At 28.9% G+C, this 21032-nt stretch overlaps 3 protein-coding genes across 7 annotated transcripts; all 3 read right to left on the bottom strand.

The window, feature by feature from the left end:
* Window positions 1-316: 316 nt before the first annotated feature.
* LOC124942380 (uncharacterized protein At3g61260-like) lies at window positions 317-3035 on the bottom strand. 2 transcript variants are annotated; one of them, XM_047482872.1, is made up of 5 exons: window positions 2894-3035; window positions 1888-1929; window positions 1680-1767; window positions 978-1059; window positions 317-703 (listed from the first exon to the last, which is right to left on the bottom strand). In XM_047482872.1, the coding sequence occupies exons 1-5, from the start codon at window positions 2988-2990 to the stop codon at window positions 509-511; spliced, it is 504 nt and encodes a 167-aa protein (XP_047338828.1). In that variant the 5' UTR covers window positions 2991-3035; the 3' UTR covers window positions 317-508. The 2 variants fall into 2 exon arrangements, with proteins under 2 accessions (XP_047338828.1, XP_047338827.1); XM_047482871.1 differs by having other exon boundaries at window positions 2888-3029.
* Window positions 3036-8738: 5703 nt separating this feature from the next.
* Window positions 8739-11984, bottom strand: LOC124942721 (AT-hook motif nuclear-localized protein 9). 4 transcript variants are annotated; one of them, XM_047483269.1, is made up of 6 exons: window positions 11721-11984; window positions 11157-11574; window positions 11002-11069; window positions 9750-9881; window positions 9522-9671; window positions 8739-9220 (listed from the first exon to the last, which is right to left on the bottom strand). In XM_047483269.1, the coding sequence occupies exons 2-6, from the start codon at window positions 11539-11541 to the stop codon at window positions 8966-8968; spliced, it is 990 nt and encodes a 329-aa protein (XP_047339225.1). In that variant the 5' UTR covers window positions 11542-11574; window positions 11721-11984; the 3' UTR covers window positions 8739-8965. The 4 variants fall into 4 exon arrangements, with proteins under 4 accessions (XP_047339225.1, XP_047339226.1, XP_047339227.1 ...); XM_047483270.1 differs by having other exon boundaries at window positions 11725-11984; XM_047483271.1 differs by having other exon boundaries at window positions 11741-11984.
* Window positions 11985-20092: 8108 nt separating this feature from the next.
* On the bottom strand, window positions 20093-20711 carry LOC124942863. Its single transcript, XM_047483433.1, has 3 exons — window positions 20589-20711; window positions 20442-20503; window positions 20093-20335 (listed from the first exon to the last, which is right to left on the bottom strand). The coding sequence occupies exons 1-3, from the start codon at window positions 20644-20646 to the stop codon at window positions 20201-20203; spliced, it is 255 nt and encodes an 84-aa protein (XP_047339389.1). The 5' UTR covers window positions 20647-20711; the 3' UTR covers window positions 20093-20200.
* Between the last annotated feature and the right edge of the window lie 321 nt (window positions 20712-21032).

The following is a 21032-nucleotide window of genomic DNA, read 5'->3' as shown; positions in this document are numbered from 1 at the left end:
TATAGAAGTCATTTTGAGCAATTTAGTTTTCTATGTTGGATACTCAATGTAATAACTTGTATTGTTATGTCTATCCTTTTTGTTTGGTAAAGTTTATTTAAATCATCATGATACATATTTTATAAACAATTTATAATGTTTTGTCTGATATAAATCAAAGAATTGTTGACCTAATACATAATATTAAAAGTGTTATTTTAATTTATTACATTAACAATATAATGACATATATAAATCAAATAATAGATATTTTATAAATTGTAATTTAAAGGGTCATTCCAATGGGATGTTTCAAGATGATTGGCAATATTGTAAATACAGAAAAAAAAATTAAGATTAAGATACAATATTATTTTCAAATATACAAAGAAAAGTCTTTTATATGAAACATTAATGAAAATTACAACACAAGAACAAACTTATCAAACACCAAAGAAGAAAGAAAATTTACATAAAGAGTTTTTTTCACACATACCCAAATACACTCAAACTTTTTCCAAAAATATGTTTAGCCGAAACAGCCACCGGTCTTGGGAGCTATTCCGGTGGCACGAAATTTTGCAGCGGTTTCCTCTGCCTTGAGAATTTCCTCAGCTCGCATGGCTTCTGTCAAGGCTCTCTTCTCTTCAGCTTCCTTGTGAATCAATGCAATTTTATTTTTCATTTTCTCTGCATAATCAGCCTTCTTTTGCTCCAATTCTTCCTGCTTGCTCATATATGAATTCTATCAGATTTCTCATCTGATTGTGGATCTTGATGGGATCACATTTGAAAATTGAATGTTCAATAGATGAAGGCTTGTTTTTTATGTTGGTTATTTGGATTAATTCCAAAATCTATTAACCCCATAAATTCTTCAGATTATTATTCATTTTAACATTTCAGATTCATATAAACCCATATGACACAAACCCCAAGTAATATCAGTAGAATTTGAAAGAAAAATTGCATTTATATTGGAATCTTATTTTTTTTACCTCTTTCTTTCTCAGCCTTGCTTCAATATCTGCTTTCTTAGTATTTTCCCATGCAGAGACAGTGGCGAGCTGATTTTCAGCTCTGTAGTAAACAAAGGAAAATGATTTACAAATCAAAACATACGATAAGATGAAGGACAAAGTTAAATTGGTAATTAAAGACAAAGTGTTGATTAAGAAAATTATTGGGTTGTTCCTCATGTGAAATGTCCTGCAGTACTTTCAGTAAAATCAAAGATTTTAGCTGCTTTGTATTTATGGTACAGAATAATTCCTTAGCGGGAATGAGCAGGAAAAATTGATCAATTTCATTCCATTGTATATGAGATTCTGAAATGAAAGAAATGCAAGAGTGTTTGGAAACACTTTCTGAAGTTGGACATGAGTTTTGACAAGAAAAATCAATAAATTTATAAATATATGTCTAATTAAGTTATGTTCCACGAGATTATCACATCTAAATCAACGAAATACATAAAAAAAGGTATTTTCAAGAAAATTTATCGATGTTTTTTTCTCATCCAAACTCAGACTTATATCCAACTCTAGAACATGGTTGTAAATGGAAAACCCTATCTTTCTTGTTTATTAATTTATTAAAATAAGACTCTTTCTCAAGAATATTTATTTATTATTTCAGTTTGTGCAACTAGAATATGGATGTGTAGTGGTAAAATATAAAATATTCTCATGGAAACTTACTTGTTCTCTACTTTTGATTTTTCAGTTTCCTCCCAAGCCTTGATAAAAGACAACCTCTTTTCACTCTCAAGATGGGCAAGAGCAACATCTGAGAACACACACACACACACACAAAAATGACTTCATTATCATCCTAACACCAATGACTACATTTGAAAGGAGCTCCCTTCATAAATGAGAAAACTATAATCAAAATCTAGAAACTGACCTCTATCCAATGATGCGTTCTTTACTGGAGAATCTAGGACTTCTGCAAGAAATAACAGGATAAACATGAACTTCAGGCCCAAACAAGCAAAACCCTAATCGGCTAACAATTCATTAAATTTTGGGGGATAAGCAAAACCTTCTTCAATAGCATCTTATTTCTTTTCAACCATGCAATCACTCAATTTATTAATCAAAATACCAAAATAATCTACTTTTTGATCGACCAAGATTTTTTTTTCAACTAACCCAACATCAATGTTCTAAAACTGTATATATTAATGTGGATCTAAGCTTCTTTTACAGAATTAATCATAATGAATAGCTGTTCAAAATTTGAAATGAAACCACACATAACAAAAGTGTATAAACATGTCAAAAGTAAGGGACATTATACCACATGATTACTTCTTCTTTTGTCAGGATTAAGAAAATGCAAATAGAATTGCTTGTTACAGCTGTATTAGAATATCTTTCCAAAGAAACCATCATATTTGTGGAACCCATGAAAGGGAATCCGTATATCTCTTAGTGCCTAACCAGTAACCACTCAATTGTTGTACACCCACTTCAAATAATTCAAATAGTAATCAAATCCACAACAATCTCAATGAATAATTGTCTCTGTTTATGAAAAAATCTCCAAAATTGAACACTTCTGCGTCAATAAACAGTACTAATTTGGATCTGTCAGTGTCAATAAACCAAAATTAAAGACTTTTCTCTGTCAATATCAGCTTTAAAGATCTTGATCTGTAGGACAGTAGAAAATGAAATATGGAAATAGACTAAAATTAATATACCCATGAACCAACTTCTCTAAAGAAGTTAAATTATCAAAAACAAAATAGCCATGAGAATTGGTTTTAAGTTTCATCATTCTCTGATGAAAAAGAATCAAATTGGGGGGCAGAGTTTTCATTGACGACTTTTCACATACAGTTGGTGTGCAGCTTTTTCAGCTATTCAGGAAATTGAACAAAGAGAGAGAGAAAGGTTACTCTGACCGTCCTTCTCTCCGACGACGTCGTTTGAAACAGGAGTACCATTCGCCGGCGCCGGAATATTTGGCGATTCACCGGTTTTCACTTCCGCCGTGGTCATTAATGCTGATAATTAAATTTGAGAATATCAGTTCGATATATGGAGTTTATATAGTGAGAGAAAAGATTCACAAATGTATTTTAAATTAAATTTTATTTTAAATAACTCTTAAATTAATTAAATTATTTTAAATAAATCTAAAATTTTACTAGTTTATACCTTATAAAGTATTTATAAAGTAGGTTGATTTTAAGATTTTATATAATTATAAGAAATAAATTAAATAATTATTTTATACTTAATTATATATGTATATAAATAATAATAATAATAATATATATATATATATAAACTTTTCTAAAATAAACATTTAAAATTTAAAATAAAGTTTGTATCTTATAAATTCTAATTTTATATTATGTACAAAAACTTATTATTTTAAATAAGTTTAATATAGTTAAACTTTGTTTGAAAATTATTATTTTATTATAATTATATTTATTTTTTTAGGTTATTAAAGTAATAATTATATATTTAATATTAAATTGTGATGGATAAAAAAAACATTATGTGAAAAAATAATAATAAATAAAAGCATTTTTTTGGCAAATTTATAAAATATATTCTATAAAAAAAAAGGATTAGATGATAAATTTTGTGAAATGATCCTTTTTTTTTTTCTTCTTTTTATAAATTTGCTGTCACTTTGAAAAATTTTAGAGATATCTAGAAGGCATGTCTATCTATAATAATAGTGTTGTGTTTGATAGTGTATATTTTATTATATTGTTATGGCCAAGTATATCAGCTTATTTTAGAAATATATATATATATATATATATGGTATTAAAAAAAAAAAAAAAAAAAAACTCTATACATATGCAAATAGTTAAAAATGCTAATTTATACAATTAATAATAATTTTAATAATTTTATATAATTTTTTATTAGTAAATATAATATAATACTTTAAAGTTGTATAAAGATATTATTCAAGTATAAATCAAACAGAGACTATGGCTTTAATTTAATAGCATGCCGCTTGCCGACATTAAAAATAATTGTTTTTACGCTTTATGTCGGCTGTTTGGATGGTATATTATGTTTTATTTTTATTGCGAATAAATAAAATTAAACATTTATTTTTTAATGAATAAATCAATATATATATATATATATATATATATATATATATATATATATATATTAAACATAATTATAATTAGAGTATCTCACATTGATTTCACCTTAATTACTCAAACTTACACGTTTCATTGTTGGGTTGCGTTTGATTTGGTTAAAACAGAAACGTTCACGCCATTAAAGATTATTTTATAAAAGTAAAAAAGCATTACAGATTAGTGTAGTTTTTCTTGCTCTAATATATGCTGTTAATTTAAAACCAAACTAGGCATTCACATTCAATGGAATGGATGTTTCTGCCACCTGGCTCGGCTCTTTTGCTATATGTCGGTCAGCTCAAGTGGGTTTGTTTCAGCACAAAATAATGTTAATCTTATTTTTTTTTTTTTTGAAAGGAACAATTCACATTATATTAATCTAGGTTATGCCAAAAACATAAATTCATTTTCAACATATAAATGTGCTTATTTGAAAACTTGTTTTTGGCCTAATCTATAAATAAACCAACTTAAAACTAAGGTCCATTAAAAAAAATAATGGTAACGAGGGATAATGGCTTGACAAATTAACATTAAACATTTTGAAACAACGGACTTGATTCATATTTTAGGTCTGGTTCAATTCTATTTATCTAAATAATCAAAGCAAGGAATAGCATATCTCTTATTTATCATATTATTGGAGATGATTTCGTGTTCTCGTCGAGGCGGTGACATTATCACGGCAGATAACTCGGTTCACGAAGTTAAAAAAAGAAGGATCGGTTGTCATTGATAACGACAAAGGAGAATCTATTACCTTGAAGAATGTCTACCATGTTCCAAGAATCCGAAAGAATCTCTTCTCGGTTGCAAATGCTGTAGACGCTGGAAATCTGGTATTGTTCGGTTCACATGATGTGAAGTTATTAAGGAACGTGAAAGAAATCAAGGCGAATGTGGTTCATACTGAAACTCGGGTAAATGATCTCTTTGTTCTTTCAGCTTCAAATTCGTACATAGAAAAGGTGAACGACAAAAAACCTCTTTTGTATGGCATTCAAGACTTGGGCATGTCAATATGACTAAGCTCAGTGTTATGTCTCGAAAAAACTTGTCGAAGGTCTACCTGAAGATCTGAGAATTGAGGAGGGAAGTGTGTGTGAAGGATGTCAATATGGGAAGGCTCATCGACTTTCATTCGACAACTCTGTATCGAGAAGTAAGGGTCATTTGGATCGAGTTCATAGTGACTTGATGAGACCAACTCGAATTGCCTCATACTCGGGAAGTAAATATATGTTGTTGTTTGTGGATGATTTCTCCAGATTCACTTGGGTGGACTTCGTGAAAGAGAAGTCCGAAGTGTTCTCTAAATTTCTCGAGTTCAAGGAGACGGTAGAAGGAGAACAAGAAAGGAAAATTCGAGTATTGCAGACAGATAATGGTGGGAAATTTTGCTCAAAAGAGTTTGAATTATTTTGTAGACAAAATGACATAAAAAGAGAACTATCTTGCCCTAAGACCCGGCAACATAATGGGATAGCCGAAAGGAAGATTCGACACATTACAGAGACTTGTAAGTCGTGGCTGCATATGAAGAATATACCAAAGCACTTATGGCAGAAGGCATGAGTTGTGTTGCCCATGTCATCAATCGAGTTCCGCTCAGCCCAAATGAGTTCAAGTCTCCATTCGAGATGTTTTTTGGTTTTAAGCCAAATGTTAAACATTTTCAAGTTTTTGGATCTACTTGTTATGTCCATATTCCAGACTCGAGAAGGAGCAAATTGGATGCGAAGGCAGTCAAATGCGTGTTTGTCGGCTATGACCAAAGAAGGAAAGGGTGGCGGTGTATGGATCCATCAACCCACAAATTCATTGTGTCGAGAGATGTTGTTTTCGACGAAATTTCTTCGTACTACATGAAGGATGTTGAAGAAACTGTTCAGACTGATCTTCCCATTCCCACGTCTACGGGAAGCTCCTGTAGTAGTGATAATAATGACAGGGGGAGCCCTGACTTAGCTCAAAATACTTCAGTCTATGAAGGAGCCAAAGGTGAAAGGTTAACAGGAAGTCCACATCAGGAAGAATCAAGTCAACAACAGAATGAGGAATCTCGACCAAAAAGGAACATTGTAAGGCCCCTTCAATTCAGGGATGATAATTTTGTAACAACCTTCTCTTGTTTCTTGGCAAACGCAATAGACGACGAGGAACTCACTTCTTATAATGAAGCAAAGAATGTCAAGGAATGAGTGGCAGCAATGGAGGAGGAAATGCATGCTCTCAAGAAGAATGAGACATGGGACGTCGTTCTGAAGCCTCCTGATACTCAAGTAGTCACATGTAGGTGGGTGTATCGAATCAAGCGAAAGTATGGAGAAGATTACGAGGAGACATTCAGCCCAGTTGCGAAGATGACATCAATTCGCACTATGTTGGCCTTAGTAGCAAGTTCTCGATGGAAGTTGTGGCAATTGGATGTGAAGAATTCATTTCTTTACGGAGAACTTGATCGTCCAATATATATGGAATAACCACCTGGATTCGAGAAGACTGATGGTCCCCAGTTGGTCTGTAGACTTAAGAAGACACTATATGGATTAAAGTAAGCACCGCGTGCTTGGTATGGAAAGATTGCAGAATATCTTCAATTTTGTGGGTACAAGGCTTCAGAATCCGACTCAAGTCTATTTATAAAGAAGAGTCGAGGACAAATGGTGGTGGTGCTTCTTTATGTGGATGATATAATCTTGACGGGCAGTAACTATGATGAGGTTGCTCGTCTACAAGATGAGTTATCGCTTCGCTTTGAGATGAAGAAGCTTTGTGAACTTGGAACTTTCCTTGGTTTACAAATCGAAAATTTCGATAAAGGTTTATTTGTATCGTGGATCAACTACGCAAAAAAGTTGGTAGAAAATTTTGGTATGACTGATGGAAAAAAGAGATATACTCCTCTCGACGTAAATATTAGACTCAGTCGAGACGAAAGAACATGTCTACTAGATCCTCATCCTTATCGTGCTCTTGTGGGAATTTTGATTTATCTGACTATAACAAATTCTGACATTGCTTATGCAGTTGGAGTGGTTAGTCGATACATGCAGGAGCCAAGGAAACCACACCTCGAAGAAGCGAAGAAAATTTTGAAATATATATTATTATCTCACTAGATATTGGTCTACTATATGAGAAATATGTAAAATTTGTCTTCCAAGGATATGCAGATGCTGACTTTGCTGGAGATCGAGACGATCGAAGATCCACATCTGGGTTTGTTTTTCTTTGTGGAAACACTAGCATATCTTGGAGTATTAGGAAACAAGGATCAGTATCCCTGTATACAACAGAAGCGGAATACAAAGCATCAACTCACGCGGCACAGAAGTGCATATGGCTTCGTAGACTCTGGGAGGATTTTCATGTCAAGTTTGATCAACCACTTCCTATACATGGAGATAATTTGAGTGCTATTAAATTGACTTCAAATCATGTGTTTCATGCGAGAACAAAACACATTGAGTTGGAGCATCACTTTATTCGTGAAAAAGTACTAGAGGAAATCATTTAGATGGTTATAGTAAGAAGTGAAGACAATGTTGTTGATATCTTCACAAAAGCACTTCCTAAAGGTTCTTTCGAAGATCTACGATCTAAGTTGGGACTAGTTTATCGGACATCACTTTAAGGGGAGTGTTAGAAATTAAAGTAATAATAATAATAATTAAAGTGTTTTTTTTGTTATTCAAGAGCCTCTTGGATTGTCCAAGTCTCTTGGTTTTATCTAGTAAATGAGACTCTTCATGTCTTTTAGTTATGCTTACTTTATTTAAGTTTTGTAATCGTGTTCTTATTCTAACAAGTTTAATAGGCAAAATCTTGTTCTAGTTTTTTCATTATTTAAATTTTCTATTAACTTTCTAATATATTTTTTCACGGTTCAATCATCGAAATCATCGAAATCCTGATTGTGACTTTGTTACATGCCTTAATATTAAGATTAAATGTATAAAAATAATGAATTATATACATAAACAACCACAAATCAAAAGATACCAAAATATTGTAATAAAGTGTTTGATAAAAATGATAGATACACTATAAAAAAAAGTTTGATCCGATCAAAATGTTGTAGATTGAAAAGAGATTATGATATTCTATCTTAAAACGTCAAGTATGTACGAGTATGGTTAATTTCTTATCTTATCTAAAAAAACATAACCGAAAATTGAATTAATTTTTTATTATTTATTTTAATTATATATTTTTTAAGATATAATTAAATAATTATAAAAAAAGTGTACTTATAAATAGTACAACGGTAAAGTTGTATTTAATATTTCGAATTCGAATTATTCAAACTCAAATTTCAATATTTAGTTTAGTTTTCGAATTTGTTTAAAAAATAAAAAAAATTGAAGAACCCAAATTGAATCGAATCAATAAAACCTAATTATATTGATTGAAATATATTATAAGAAAAAAGTATTTATGGTTAATAATCAAAAATTATTAACGGAGAATAAATTGACTCAAATTTAACACTGCATAATACTATTGATAGTTCAATACTAACTGAGATCAACATCCAACATTTTCATTCTATGGAACAGTGAAAACTGAAAACCTACAAAGACCTCTATTCCTAATACCTTCAAACCAAACAGAGCCTAAACAGTACACTAAGTAACGACAGTTATATGATAAAACAGTCAAACTTCTGTCATTAATGTAACATATCATCACAAAACACTAATGCAAAATATCACCTATTAGAAAAAGGGCATAACAACACAATTTGAAAAACCATGATTTCCTAAACAAGTTTGGTTGGTTTTGCAACGAAATAATAAGAAACTAACACGAACCTACATATGAAACGAAACCACACCGTCAATAAATCAGCTAATCGCGCATCAAATCAATGTCAGCGGGCATATGCATGTCTAGGGATCGCGAACCAGGCCAAAGCCCGACAGGAGCATGAATTGTATGATTCGGGTTTAAAACAACATTTGCTTGACTCATTATTTGATCATCATCATTGTCTACTCGAGTTTGTTCTTGACCACCTTCATAGTAATGTTTGGTCTCTTCTTCCTTAACTTTGTTTTTCATCTTTGTAGAACCACTTCCCCAATTGAAACTTCCAATAATCACCTGTAAATCAAATGCTGTTTATTTGAACCTTGTCTGATCTTGGATTATTTAAATAACTAGAAAATGATTCAAAATAGCAATGTTCTGTATATGTTATTGAAAATTAGGTTATTTAGATAAAAATATGTGAAGTTATTTGAAAATTCTCTTGATGAAAAAGTGGGTTTTTTGGATTCAAAGCATCCTTTTGTAGTAAAATAAAATAAATTAAAGAGTATTTTGGTTATTTATTAAGTTTTAAAAAAATCAAACATGTTCTCAAAACAACACAAGGAATGTAGAAATTTTTGTTTGTAAGAACCTGAACGGGGCTAGCAGCAATAAGAACCCCACCAACACCACCACCAATGACCCGACCATCGGGACTAACCAGAGAAACGCTTAGACCACCGGTTCGACCATTATTGGCAACTAAATAAGATCCAGAAAGGCACAATATCTCAAACCGCCCCTACACAACAAAAGACAATAACACATCAAATCAACTGAAACCGAACCAAACCTAATTCGCAAGATTGTGTTTTCAAACCTCATAGGTGATACAACTACCCGAAGTTGATGACTGACAAAGAGTTGCGGTTGAGACAGAACCATTTGCTGACAGAACACATATAGCCCTTGGACCTTGTTGTGAAAATGACAATATCTTGGATGTGATATCCTACCAAAACCAAAAATGTCATTTTGAACTAACATTAGGGCCTTGTTTGATGAGAAAAATTGATTATTTATGCTTAAATGACTAAAATAATTTTTATAAAATTAAAGCACATACATATTAGATGTTTATCATTACCCTACTTAATTCATTTATTTTTAAGATAAAGGTCAACAAAAATATAACAAGAAAAAGCAAAAATAACAAGAACATTAAGGAAATGATGCAAAGGCTCGACAAACACCAAAATCGATCCTCGAAACACTCAGCCAGACTAACGAGTTCTGAGCACCTCAAGAAGGTCAAGAATATCTCAAAGGAATATACCCAAAAAAAACCTTGTCATATGTTATTATCCATTCAAAGATTCATTCAATACAATACTAAGCAAGACTCCTTCAAAACAAAATTTAAAAAAAATCAAATTTCTTATTTAGACGTGGATATAAATGAAATCACATTTTGAATTGAATCAGGTGTATCAGAATTTAGTTCATCCAAATACCTCTTTGAGCTTGTTTGATGTTGGTTATTTGAGGTTTTGTAAAAAAAAAAAAAAAATCATTGTTTCATGAAAAAGTAGGTTATTTGAGTATTTAATTGGTAATGTCTATTTGTATTTAAAATTTAAATTTTATAAAATTAAAATAAGGGTATTTTAGTTGATAAAGTAAGTTATGTGATAAATAGAATGATCGTGATATGATAAAAAAAATATTTATAAGGAAAAACACATCAAACAAGCTCTAAATAGGTTTTTGAATATAGAATTGTTGTCATGGGGACAGGTTGAAATAATATCTTATAATGTAATGTTAATATAGTTAAAGAAAAATCATATTATTTGCTATAATTAATTAATGTATCTATGTTTAGTTTACATTTCAAAACTTGTCAATTTCTTGACACTTTATCTAATATCTATTCTTAGTTTAATATATATTTTAATGGAGAATGTAAAACTATCCTTAAGATCTACAAACTACCCATTAATGTTACCATCCAACTACATCGTTCGAAACAAAACTTGTCCAAAAATTAATCTACTAACTTTCTATTTTCAGAAACCTCAGATTTGTTTTAAAAATGTAATCTTGATTCAAGAAGATGAGAGAGAGTATACCTCGCCGGAGCCGATAAGAATAACATGTGGAGTAAATCCAGTTCCGGCCGTGTTAGAAAGCCATTTCCCTAACCATACCCAAATCAAATCAAACATTTATAAATCAAAACATAAAAACCTACCTTAATCAAACTCAAAAACAACATTAAAATTACCAAGAGAAGCTAACTGTTGTTTGCTGCCGGAGCCCGGCGGCCGTCCTCTTCCCCTTTTCTGATTAGAACTCACCGGAACTGTATTAGATGAGTTAGACAATTGCAATCCCATTGCACCATCCGGTCCATATTTCCTAGGTCTTCCCCTTTTCCTTTTCACAGTCTCCAAACCAGACGGTGCCGGGCCTGCCGGCGCCGGTACCGAACTCATATGAGATGAAATCGCCGTCGGTGGTAAAGAAGAACCCATTGAGGTGTCTATAACGTTAGATTGAAAGAACATGTTGTTGTTATGGCCGGACATTTGCCGGATTCCGACACCGGCAAGTTCTCTTTGCATATAGTAAGTAGACCCAGATAACGCCATTGGGTCTCGATGATCCATACATTTACTTGTGAAAAACCCAACTCAATAGCCCTGTTTTTAATCAAAGAACAGAGGAGTTAGTTAAGATCTTTTGAAGGTCAAACCAGATAATACAGAAATTGGATCTAATAAAATAATATTCTAAAGGATAAACAAGAACATGACAAAAAGTAAAAAAAGATGGTTCTTTTTCTTACCAACCTAAGAAAGAACATACTTGTAAGTAGGGTTGTTCTTAAAGAAGAAGATGAAAAACCCATAAACAAGAGGAAGCTCAGATGAACGCCATTAAAGGGGGATTTGAAGGTATGATGATTCGGTGGGTGGGGGGAGAAAGTAATGATACTCGAGAAACCCACCAAAGGAAGAAGAAGGAGAGTATGTTTCTCTCTCTAAATTTCTTTTCTTTCTTTCTTTCTTTGTTCTGCAATCGTCAGTGATCGTATACAGTGTTTGTGTAAGCTTTATGTGACGAATTGGATGATAGATATAGCTTTGCTTGAGATTCACAGGTGTCAAGAGGAAAAAAACAAAAAACCCTAACAGAAAAAATCGCCATTTGTGGATAAGACTGGACTGGAGGACACTGTATATTTATTTATTATTTTTCATGTAGTTTAAATATGAACTTTAGATCAATTTTATGTTATTTTATGTTATTTTTTAAGTTTTATATTGTTATATTGACAAATTATTTCATTTTTTAAATATGGGTATGCTGAAGAATGTTTTTTTGAAGAGAGAATAAAAAAAAAAGTAATTATTTGGGTTAATTTGTTAAATTATTATAATATTTTTTATTTAAATTTTATAAAAATAAAATATAGATACTTTAGTGGATGAAATCAATGGTTTGATGTTTATAATAGAGTAATGTGATAGAGAAATATTAAAAAAGAAACGTAGGTAAAAATACTAAAAAATATATATATAATAAAAAAAAATCAAAGAAACCACTTTGAGAAAATTGTGTAGCTCAGGATAAATTGTTTTTTCAATCAAATGGAAGCTAGTTTTGATAGTGGGTCTTATTTAGGTTTTGGATAAAAAAATTGTTTCACATAATTTTTAAAAAAATTGAAAGTTTAGTGACTATTCTATTTATTATTTTCATGTAGTTTAAATATGAACTTTAGATCAATTTTATGTTATTTTTCTTATTTTTAAGTTTTATATTCTTCTATTGACAATATATTTTTTTTAAATATGGGTATGCTGAGAAAAGAGTTTTTTTTTGTTGAAATTTTTTCTATATTCTGGAGGGTTTTTGAGATTTTATATAAAAAAAATGGTTTTATATAAATGAATAAATTATTTAAGTTTTTAATTTATTAAATTACTATAAAGATAAAGTAAAGATTTTTTTGTATTTTATTTTTTATGAAAGGAATGATTTAATGATTAAAATATATTAATGTGATAGAGAAATAATTTTTAAAAATATTATAAAATCCTAAAATAAAAATAAATAAATCAAAACTCAAAAAATCAAAAGCTCTGAAAATTGTGTAGACTGGGGTTAAATGGTTTTTTACGGTTTGTTTAAAGAAAGAGTTTTTGTAAAAACTTTTTTTTTTTTTTTTTAAGTAAAAATTAGTTTTTAAAATTTAAAGACTAATTTATCTTTGACTTTAGAGGTTTTTGGGTTTATCTTGGTTTTATTTTAAAAACCTTTGTTTAGTAAAAACTAGTTTTTAAAATTTGAAGACTAATTTACCTTTTGACTTTAGAGGATATAGTGTAGGTGAAAAAATGATGGTTGAGAGAGATGATAAAATTATAGAGTAATTTTGGTATTTAAATGATAAAATTATTTGATTTAATAATTAATAAGATGTTTGAATTTTTGGGATAAAATCTTGAATTTTATAATTTTATACCAAAAACCGTCTCATCAATCCAGCTTGTATTGCTGGATTGATAATAGGTTTTTTTGGATTTATTTAGGTTTTGGATACAAATTTTGTTTCACATAATTTTAAAAAAAGTAAAAATATTTTTTATGTTGATTGACTATTCTACCTTTTTATAAATATATGAAATAGAAAGATTAAAGAGAAGATATTAAAAATATATATATATTAGTATTTAGATTGATAAAAAAAACTGATAAGGATAGATGAAATAAAATGAAAAAATATATAAAAATCTCAAACAAAAAATAATATTAAATAAAGCTTACATGTTTAAATCATGTCTCCTTAAGGGTTTTTTTGTGGATCTTAATTGCAAATAATAAAATCCAAACAATAAAATGAAATTGTCCAATAATCAAATATATATTTATTATTTAACATGAAACTTAATATAAATAATTAGATTTAACATTTTAGCAACAAATAATAATTTTAAACTAAATATTTACATATTTAAATATAAAAATATTTTACTAATACAATAGAAATATATATATATATATGAGAAATTAAAAAATTGATCAAAACTAAATTTGATGGTTGTGAAATTCCAATTCATTAAATAAAGTTATGCAAACAATATTGCAGCATTATTGTGGAAATATTATGTTATATCAAATCTAAAATATATGGATTAAACCCTATATTTTACATTAAATATGCACAACCAAAGATAACTAGGACTGATTTCGATTCAACAAGAGCCAATCTCAACCTTGAGGTAGGATTTAACTCTTTTTATAGTTGATTTGGTCAATTTCATTAGTTGATCGAAACTTACACCCATGTTCCTAAAATGTTATGAAAATAGGTTATATCATGTAATCAATCCAATAAACATCGAGTTGCATGACCTAATGACCATATTCGTATAACTAAATAGTTCATTCTAAAATTTATGTCAAAATACTATACCTCTATTTGACAAGTAGGTAGCTTGTAAATAAATTTTGAGAGATTAAACTCAAACAAACTAAGATTTTGAAATTTTTGAGATGAGAAATAATTAAGGTTTGGTTATGTATATTTAGTAAATTGATAAAAGATATAAAGGAAAAGTATTTTAAAAAATGGTGATCTAAATTTTGTTGTAATCCAATTTTTAAATATAATTTCAAATCAATGTAGTTTGATGAATGAGTTGTTCAATTAACAACATTAAGCTTACAAGTTAAAAGATTTGATAGACATTGATTATATTATTACAATTATGTTAATCACAATTCTATTAATACAATATTTAATATTTAATAAGAAGAAACTCTAATTAATCTAACCAAATATGTATCATTATTTTTAAATGGGCTAGGAAAGCGATGGAACCATAAAAAAGTATTAAAAGAATAAATCGAAAGACAAATGGAGAAAACAAACAAACACATAATAAAAAAAAATATATATTAAGATTTACTAAGCATCATATTCATGCATGTTTATTACATTAAGTTAAGTTGTTTAATTAACTATTGACGTCTCTTAAAATAGGTAAATGGATTGACACCTCACATGAGAAATTGTTCCCAATTTTTATGTGTTATAACACATATTTAGATGAGAAATTGATTTTATATTTTTAAATTAAGTATAATCAAACATTATTTTAATAATTATATAATTTAATTTATTAATTAAAATATTTTATATTTAAAATAATTATTTTATCAGAGCTGAGAGAATTGCTGCCATTGATATTTTTCTGCCCAAATTAAGAGCGTTTAGAGATTTTATGGAAGGTCTTGAGAAGTGTCTGACCTCTTTTAAGAAATTCAGTCCCCTTAACACAACAGAATCAAGACCTTTAAATTCGTTTACCAATAATTCATACCTCCATAAAATTACAACTTATCAACATTTTTTAAATAATCTAAACATTATTTAAAAAATTCTATCCAAACAAACAATAAGTATCCAAAAGTACAATTGTTCAATCTTTTTACTAGGACTATTAAAGAACCGTACTATACAATCATAAATGTTACAAAAATTATTGACCAACTTCTAATAAGACCCAATTAACCATATAAATATCGTGTTTTCAAATAAATATATAGTAAAAAAGTTAAATTATGTTAGTAGTTCAAATGAAAAGCTTCCTTTAAGTTGATGGGTTAAAGAATTTCTCTAGATGCGGCTACGCCTGACTATCTATTGTCTCAAAGGCCTTAACCCGACAAAAAACTAAGTAAAAGTCTTCCAAAGTAAAAAGTAAGAAAGAAAAATAAATCTTGTTATTAAAGATTTTATTTCAATCTCCATTAAGAAAGTCAATCAAATAAAGGTTATAACTCGTGCTAATCATTTCGAGATTAAATAATAATAAATTTTATAAAATTGAAGATAAAGATGAGAGTGATATTTGACAAGTAAACCGAAGTTTGAAATATGAATGTGACAATTCAATAAAGTATGCAAACATGTCACCAAAATCGGAGGGGGGACAAATGTTAGGAAAATTGATGCCCAAACGGTCTTAAGCAAGAAAACAATTTACAACATTTGTGGCCGTGGGAGCATGCTCTACTCCTTTGACCACTTGCCTACTTTCTATTATTTTTTTTCAAATCTGTCCTTCAAGTAATTATATTATTTATATAAAATCTTCAACTATGAAATTCATATAAATTACTTTTTTAATAAAAATTTATTAAAGCTATCCCAAAAAACACGTGACAATGGTAGAATTGGTACAAACTAACCTAAAAACAAAAGAAAAGGGTGAATAAAAATAAAATACAACTAATACATAGGAGTTGGCGGGTCGAGCAGACATGGTTGCGAGTTGAACTATTAATTTTGTTTAGTAAGTCGTGTCAAAATATCTAAGATAAACAAGGCATATTTATTTGTAATTAATCCAAACTCGACCTAATTGACCCGATTGTTCTAACTCAACTTGAAGTCTACTCGATTTAATAAATACCACGTTTCTTTATTTAATATTAAAATAACATCACCACAAAGGAACAATTAAACTAAATCACAAATCTTCTTTAAAAAAACTCTACAAAAGAAAATTAACAACAGAATAAGAAATGACAAACACAAATCCTTACAAAAGAAAATTATAAATGAGTTGCCATACTTTTGGTCGTTTCAGGTTCACCCGATTTGATCCGTTTATTAATTAAGTTAAATGAGTCGAACTAATTTCAACTCAACCCAAATATACATGATCCTACCCTGATTTTTTCGTGTTTGGTTCGGAATGGTGCTTTTGTTTCATGTCGGAATTGTCGCTTTCCTGACACCACATATAAGATCTATTAAAAAACTAATTTTTTTTGTATATCTAACTTATTATAGAATTTTAAGCCTTAGATTCCAAATGGGTATAGTTCCATCTTGGAGAAAAAAGACCTTGATTCCATTTAGAGATGAAATTTCTCATATGAATTTGAATTCAAATTTAAAAATGGAAAAAGTCTTGAAGGACTTATTGATGAATTTAATTATTATAGCTTTTATCATATCATATCAAGAACGTGCTGTACAATGAGGTTGATTTTGACCACTCTTTCTCTTTGCACCCCACAAAAAGAAATCAAATGGACAATAAACTCTTGTACAGTTTCTATGGCTGTTGCCTCTCTACAATTCAGTGTGTGTGTGAGAGAGAAAGTGACTAACCATACCGGCCTATAATATCAGTCTGGCTGAAAACTCTACTTGGGCCCATCTTCGGGTGGAAGGGAGCTTCATATTGCCTGGCTCAAAGAATATAAACTTATCCAACTCAATACTTATGTCAATGCAAAACAAAGATATTAAATGATTTTAGCATAACTAGGGCTTTGGAATTGCATTAAGTTATTTAAATTATTGAATTGTTAATAATTAGGTTTCATTTGATTCAGATACTAAGCCTAACAATGTATTATTAACGTAAAAATTATATTCAAACACATTTTACATCTCTTTTAGTAAAAATTTAAAATTTAATTTGAGTTGGGCTTAAAATTTGTTTAGAAAAATTATGAATGAATTGATTTTTTATTGTAGAATTACATAAATAAATAGCTAACTAAATTAAAGAAAATACCGATGGCAGGAAACAATGAATGCTCTTTTCTTCAACACTAGACGCGCTTGATGAGCGGGCTTGGTTCATCGGCCAATATGTAAGTGGTGTGGTATACATTCTCGTTTAGTCAATGCGACGTATTTAAGTCGACTCACACTACTCAGTGGTGACACGTGGACTAACCAAAACAAACTATACAACCGCAGAACGACGTCGTATTTGACTATAGACTTCCCGCCTTATTTACTTAGCTAGAACAACGTCAGCCGTATAAGATCCTGCATCGTCAAACAACTTCCTTCTTCTTCTTAGCCTGCACCAAGTGCGGTTTAGGGGATACTTTAGTCAGCCGTTGGCGTCGTCTTGACAGCCCGTGAGTGAGGGAAGAGCCCTTTGAAATCGGAAATGCGCTAGTGGGAAGAGGAGTCAATCTGTTTCTCGGTCAAAAGCGAGTTGTTAGTAAATTCACCGAAAATTAGGGTATTTTGTCATATTTAGAGTAAAAAAAATATTTTCACTTGTGTTGTGAGTTGAGTTTAGCCTACAACCTTAACGTAAATCTATAATTTTTGACGTTTATATTTATAATCTTAATTCTCTAATTATTTTTTAAATATTTTTTATTCATATCTTCTTCTATTTTATTTATTTATTTAATTATTTATATAAAATTAATATTATAATAATAAAATATTAATTTAAATATTTTTTCTATCCTTTGACCTTATTTATATACGTTCTTTAAAATAATATAATATTATTTTAATTTTATAAATAATTAATTATATAATTTATTGTAATTTTATACAAAATTATTAATAAAAATAAATGAGAAATAGATGAGGGTAGAGATTTCACAATCTGTATCACCAAAACTAATAAAAGTAACAATATTACATTTTTTTTTAGTTCTATAGTTATTAAAAAATAATAATAAATTAAATTTTAAATTTTTATAATAAATAAATTAGACAATAAAAAAAAATACAAAAAAAATATAACTGAAAGTAAAAAAATAATTATTTCTTATTTTTTATTTACTTATTTTTTATATTTTAATTAAAATTAAAATTATATATTAATAAAAACTTATAGAAAGTAATATATTTATACAATTTATTTTAAAATAATTTAATTTTTAATTTAGATAATTTATTAATATTTAAAATTAAGTTAATAAAATATTCAAATTATAAAAAACATTAAGTTTATAAATATAATTAAATTGTGAATTATATATTATTGATAATTTATGAAAGAAACATTTAATTCTTGTTAAAGGTAATGCAATAACAAAAAAATAATAATAAAAACACGAGTGTTTACATATAAAAAAAAATCAAAAACGAACAAATATAACATAAAATTAAATTTTAAAGAGCTCGAAAATCAATGAGTTCACCAACCGGTTCAACTGATTTTTCAGAAAAAAATCTCTCCAATAATTGGAATAAAAATTGATCGACTCACATGTCGTATATATGTTTTATAATCAAAACCGTTATTCAGATAATCTTAACTAATATGGAGGGGTGAACATATCTTGGGTTTACCCAAACCCAAACCAAAATATTAATTTGATTTGGGTTGAGTTATGTTTAATTTGAATTGAGTTAAGGTTATCGAAATTAAATAGATTTAATTATTTTATATTTAATTAGAATAGAAAATACATATCACAATTAGAAAATAATTGTTAAATGGTAAAAAATATGTTTAAAGGATCAAAAATATTTTAAACCACATAATAAATGTGTTTTTATATTCGGGCTGAGTTATACAAGATGAGTGTACTCTTTTGCTCAACCTACTAATATCTACTATTAATTAAAGTTATTTATTGTGAGTCATATTTGCATTTGTAATTAACTTTGTTTAATTATACTAATCTTAGATCACCCTACTAAAAAAGTAGTGATACATGATTAAAAAATATATATAATTTTTAGAAAAGAAAAAATGTTAATATTTTAATTGATAACTTAATTAATTCGATAAGAAATGGTAACTGATAAATGAAAAAACAGGAAATTATTTTAAAAAATCAAACCAACATTGGTGCAATGCAATTAATTAAGTAAAAAATATATTGATTTCCACTATGAACAGGTCATGAAAGTGAATTATTGTGTTAGTGTCCTCCTAAAACAAACCTTATATCACTTAAAAAACAAAAAATTTAACAAAATCACCACTTTTCTTAATGTTAAAGTGGGTAGCATATGTTTTAACATATAATTTTTTTCAAAACTTCAAAATCACGAGAATCAAACCTACGACCTAAATCTCTTGGGCGAGAATCAAGACCTAAGCCTCTTAAATTCAAAACCCTAACCACTTGACAAATCAAGGATGAGTCTTCAACATTTCAATCGATATAGAAACTATATTAACAAATGTATGCATATGAATTGAGTTTTTCAAATAAGAACTATCCAATCAAAAGAATTGAGGCAATATTCATATCAAAATAATAACCTAACTTCAATTAGAAAAGATCAAAATCTGTTGAAAATCTGAAACTACAGCAACAGATTTCAATGAAAACAACAATATCACATGAACAACATAAAGCCAGCAAAATCAGAGATCAAAGAACTAATCTAACTTGAATATGCAGGTAGGTTGCAGCAGCAAATTAAATTCAACAAAATCATATATTCTTAATCAAAGAGAAAAGAATTCCAATAATACATCAAAATCATCATCTAGGGTTTTTTTTTCACAATATGATCCAATTTCACTTATCTAGTTCCATAGCTTGTAATGCCTTAGCTTTAACTGTAGCTGTAACCTTAGTCTTCAACTTTTTCTTCCCAACTTGAAATCCACTCGACCCTTTCTTCTTCTTGTTCTTATTATTACTACCATCAACCTAATTTCAAAATCAATCCAAACCCCAATTTAAAAATCAAATATTTCTTCGAATTGAAACGAAATCGCTTCAAATCAAAACTAACAAAAAGAGATGCAAAACTTACTTTCATCTTATTCTTATTCGCTTGCAACTTCTGTACCTTCTTTTCTTTGTCTTTTTGTTCCCCTGAAAAAGATAAACATTCAATTGAGATTTACTTTTACCTGTATATAAATCGTGGAAAATATGGATTTTTGAACAATAATCATACTTCTCAGATCGAATTCGTGCTGCCTTTTCCGAGTCGCCAAGTTGTTCTTCTTCGACATCTCTCTCTCTCTCTCTCTCTCTCGCCGGCGATGCGATTGAATAATAACTGGCGTTTGCGATTCCTACTTAGCCGCCCATTGATATGTATCTGTAACTTATAACCTAATTGAAGATAAATTACTAAATTCGTCCCTAAATTTATAATAAATGTTTAAACTCACCTCCAAACTTTAATATCAAACAATTAATTTTATTATTTATGAGACGGTAATATTATTACTAATATTAACATTAAGGGGTGTTCAATACTCAGTATATATTTAAATTTGGTGTTTTCATTTGTTATAAATCGGTTAAAAGACGTGTATAATGGTTTTACTGGTTTGATTTAGTTCTACTTAGGTTAATACATTTTTTAAATTTATTTCAGTTTTTATAATTTATA

Source organism: Impatiens glandulifera, chromosome 6 (genome assembly GCF_907164915.1).
Source record: "Impatiens glandulifera chromosome 6, dImpGla2.1, whole genome shotgun sequence".
In the NCBI taxonomy this organism is placed as follows: domain Eukaryota; kingdom Viridiplantae; phylum Streptophyta; class Magnoliopsida; order Ericales; family Balsaminaceae; genus Impatiens; species Impatiens glandulifera.
Note: the sequence above shows the minus strand (reverse complement) of the source record. Positions and strands in the feature narration are given on the sequence as shown.

Excerpts from the sequence above, each read along its gene's own strand:
- LOC124942721 (XM_047483269.1), bottom strand. The coding sequence starts at position 11,541 with ATGGATCATCGAGACCCAATGGCGTTATCTGGGTCTACTTACTATATG. Across the intron at positions 9,882-11,001 it reads TTCTTATCGGCTCCGGCGAG|GATATCACATCCAAGATATT; the intron begins GTATACTCTCTC and ends TGGTTTTGGTAG. Across the intron at positions 9,672-9,749 it reads GTAGTTGTATCACCTATGAG|GGGCGGTTTGAGATATTGTG; the intron begins GTTTGAAAACAC and ends TTTGTTGTGTAG.
- LOC124942380 (XM_047482871.1), bottom strand. The coding sequence starts at position 2,990 with ATGACCACGGCGGAAGTGAAAACCGGTGAATCGCCAAATATTCCGGCG. Across the intron at positions 1,930-2,887 it reads CGGAGAGAAGGACGGTCAGA|AAGTCCTAGATTCTCCAGTA; the intron begins GTAACCTTTCTC and ends TATTTCTTGCAG. Across the intron at positions 1,060-1,679 it reads AAATCAAAAGTAGAGAACAA|AGCTGAAAATCAGCTCGCCA; the intron begins GTAAGTTTCCAT and ends TGTTTACTACAG.
- LOC124942863 (XM_047483433.1), bottom strand. The coding sequence starts at position 20,646 with ATGTCGAAGAAGAACAACTTGGCGACTCGGAAAAGGCAGCACGAATTC. Across the intron at positions 20,504-20,588 it reads GCACGAATTCGATCTGAGAA|GGGAACAAAAAGACAAAGAA; the intron begins GTATGATTATTG and ends TATCTTTTTCAG. Across the intron at positions 20,336-20,441 it reads CGAATAAGAATAAGATGAAA|GTTGATGGTAGTAATAATAA; the intron begins GTAAGTTTTGCA and ends TTTTGAAATTAG.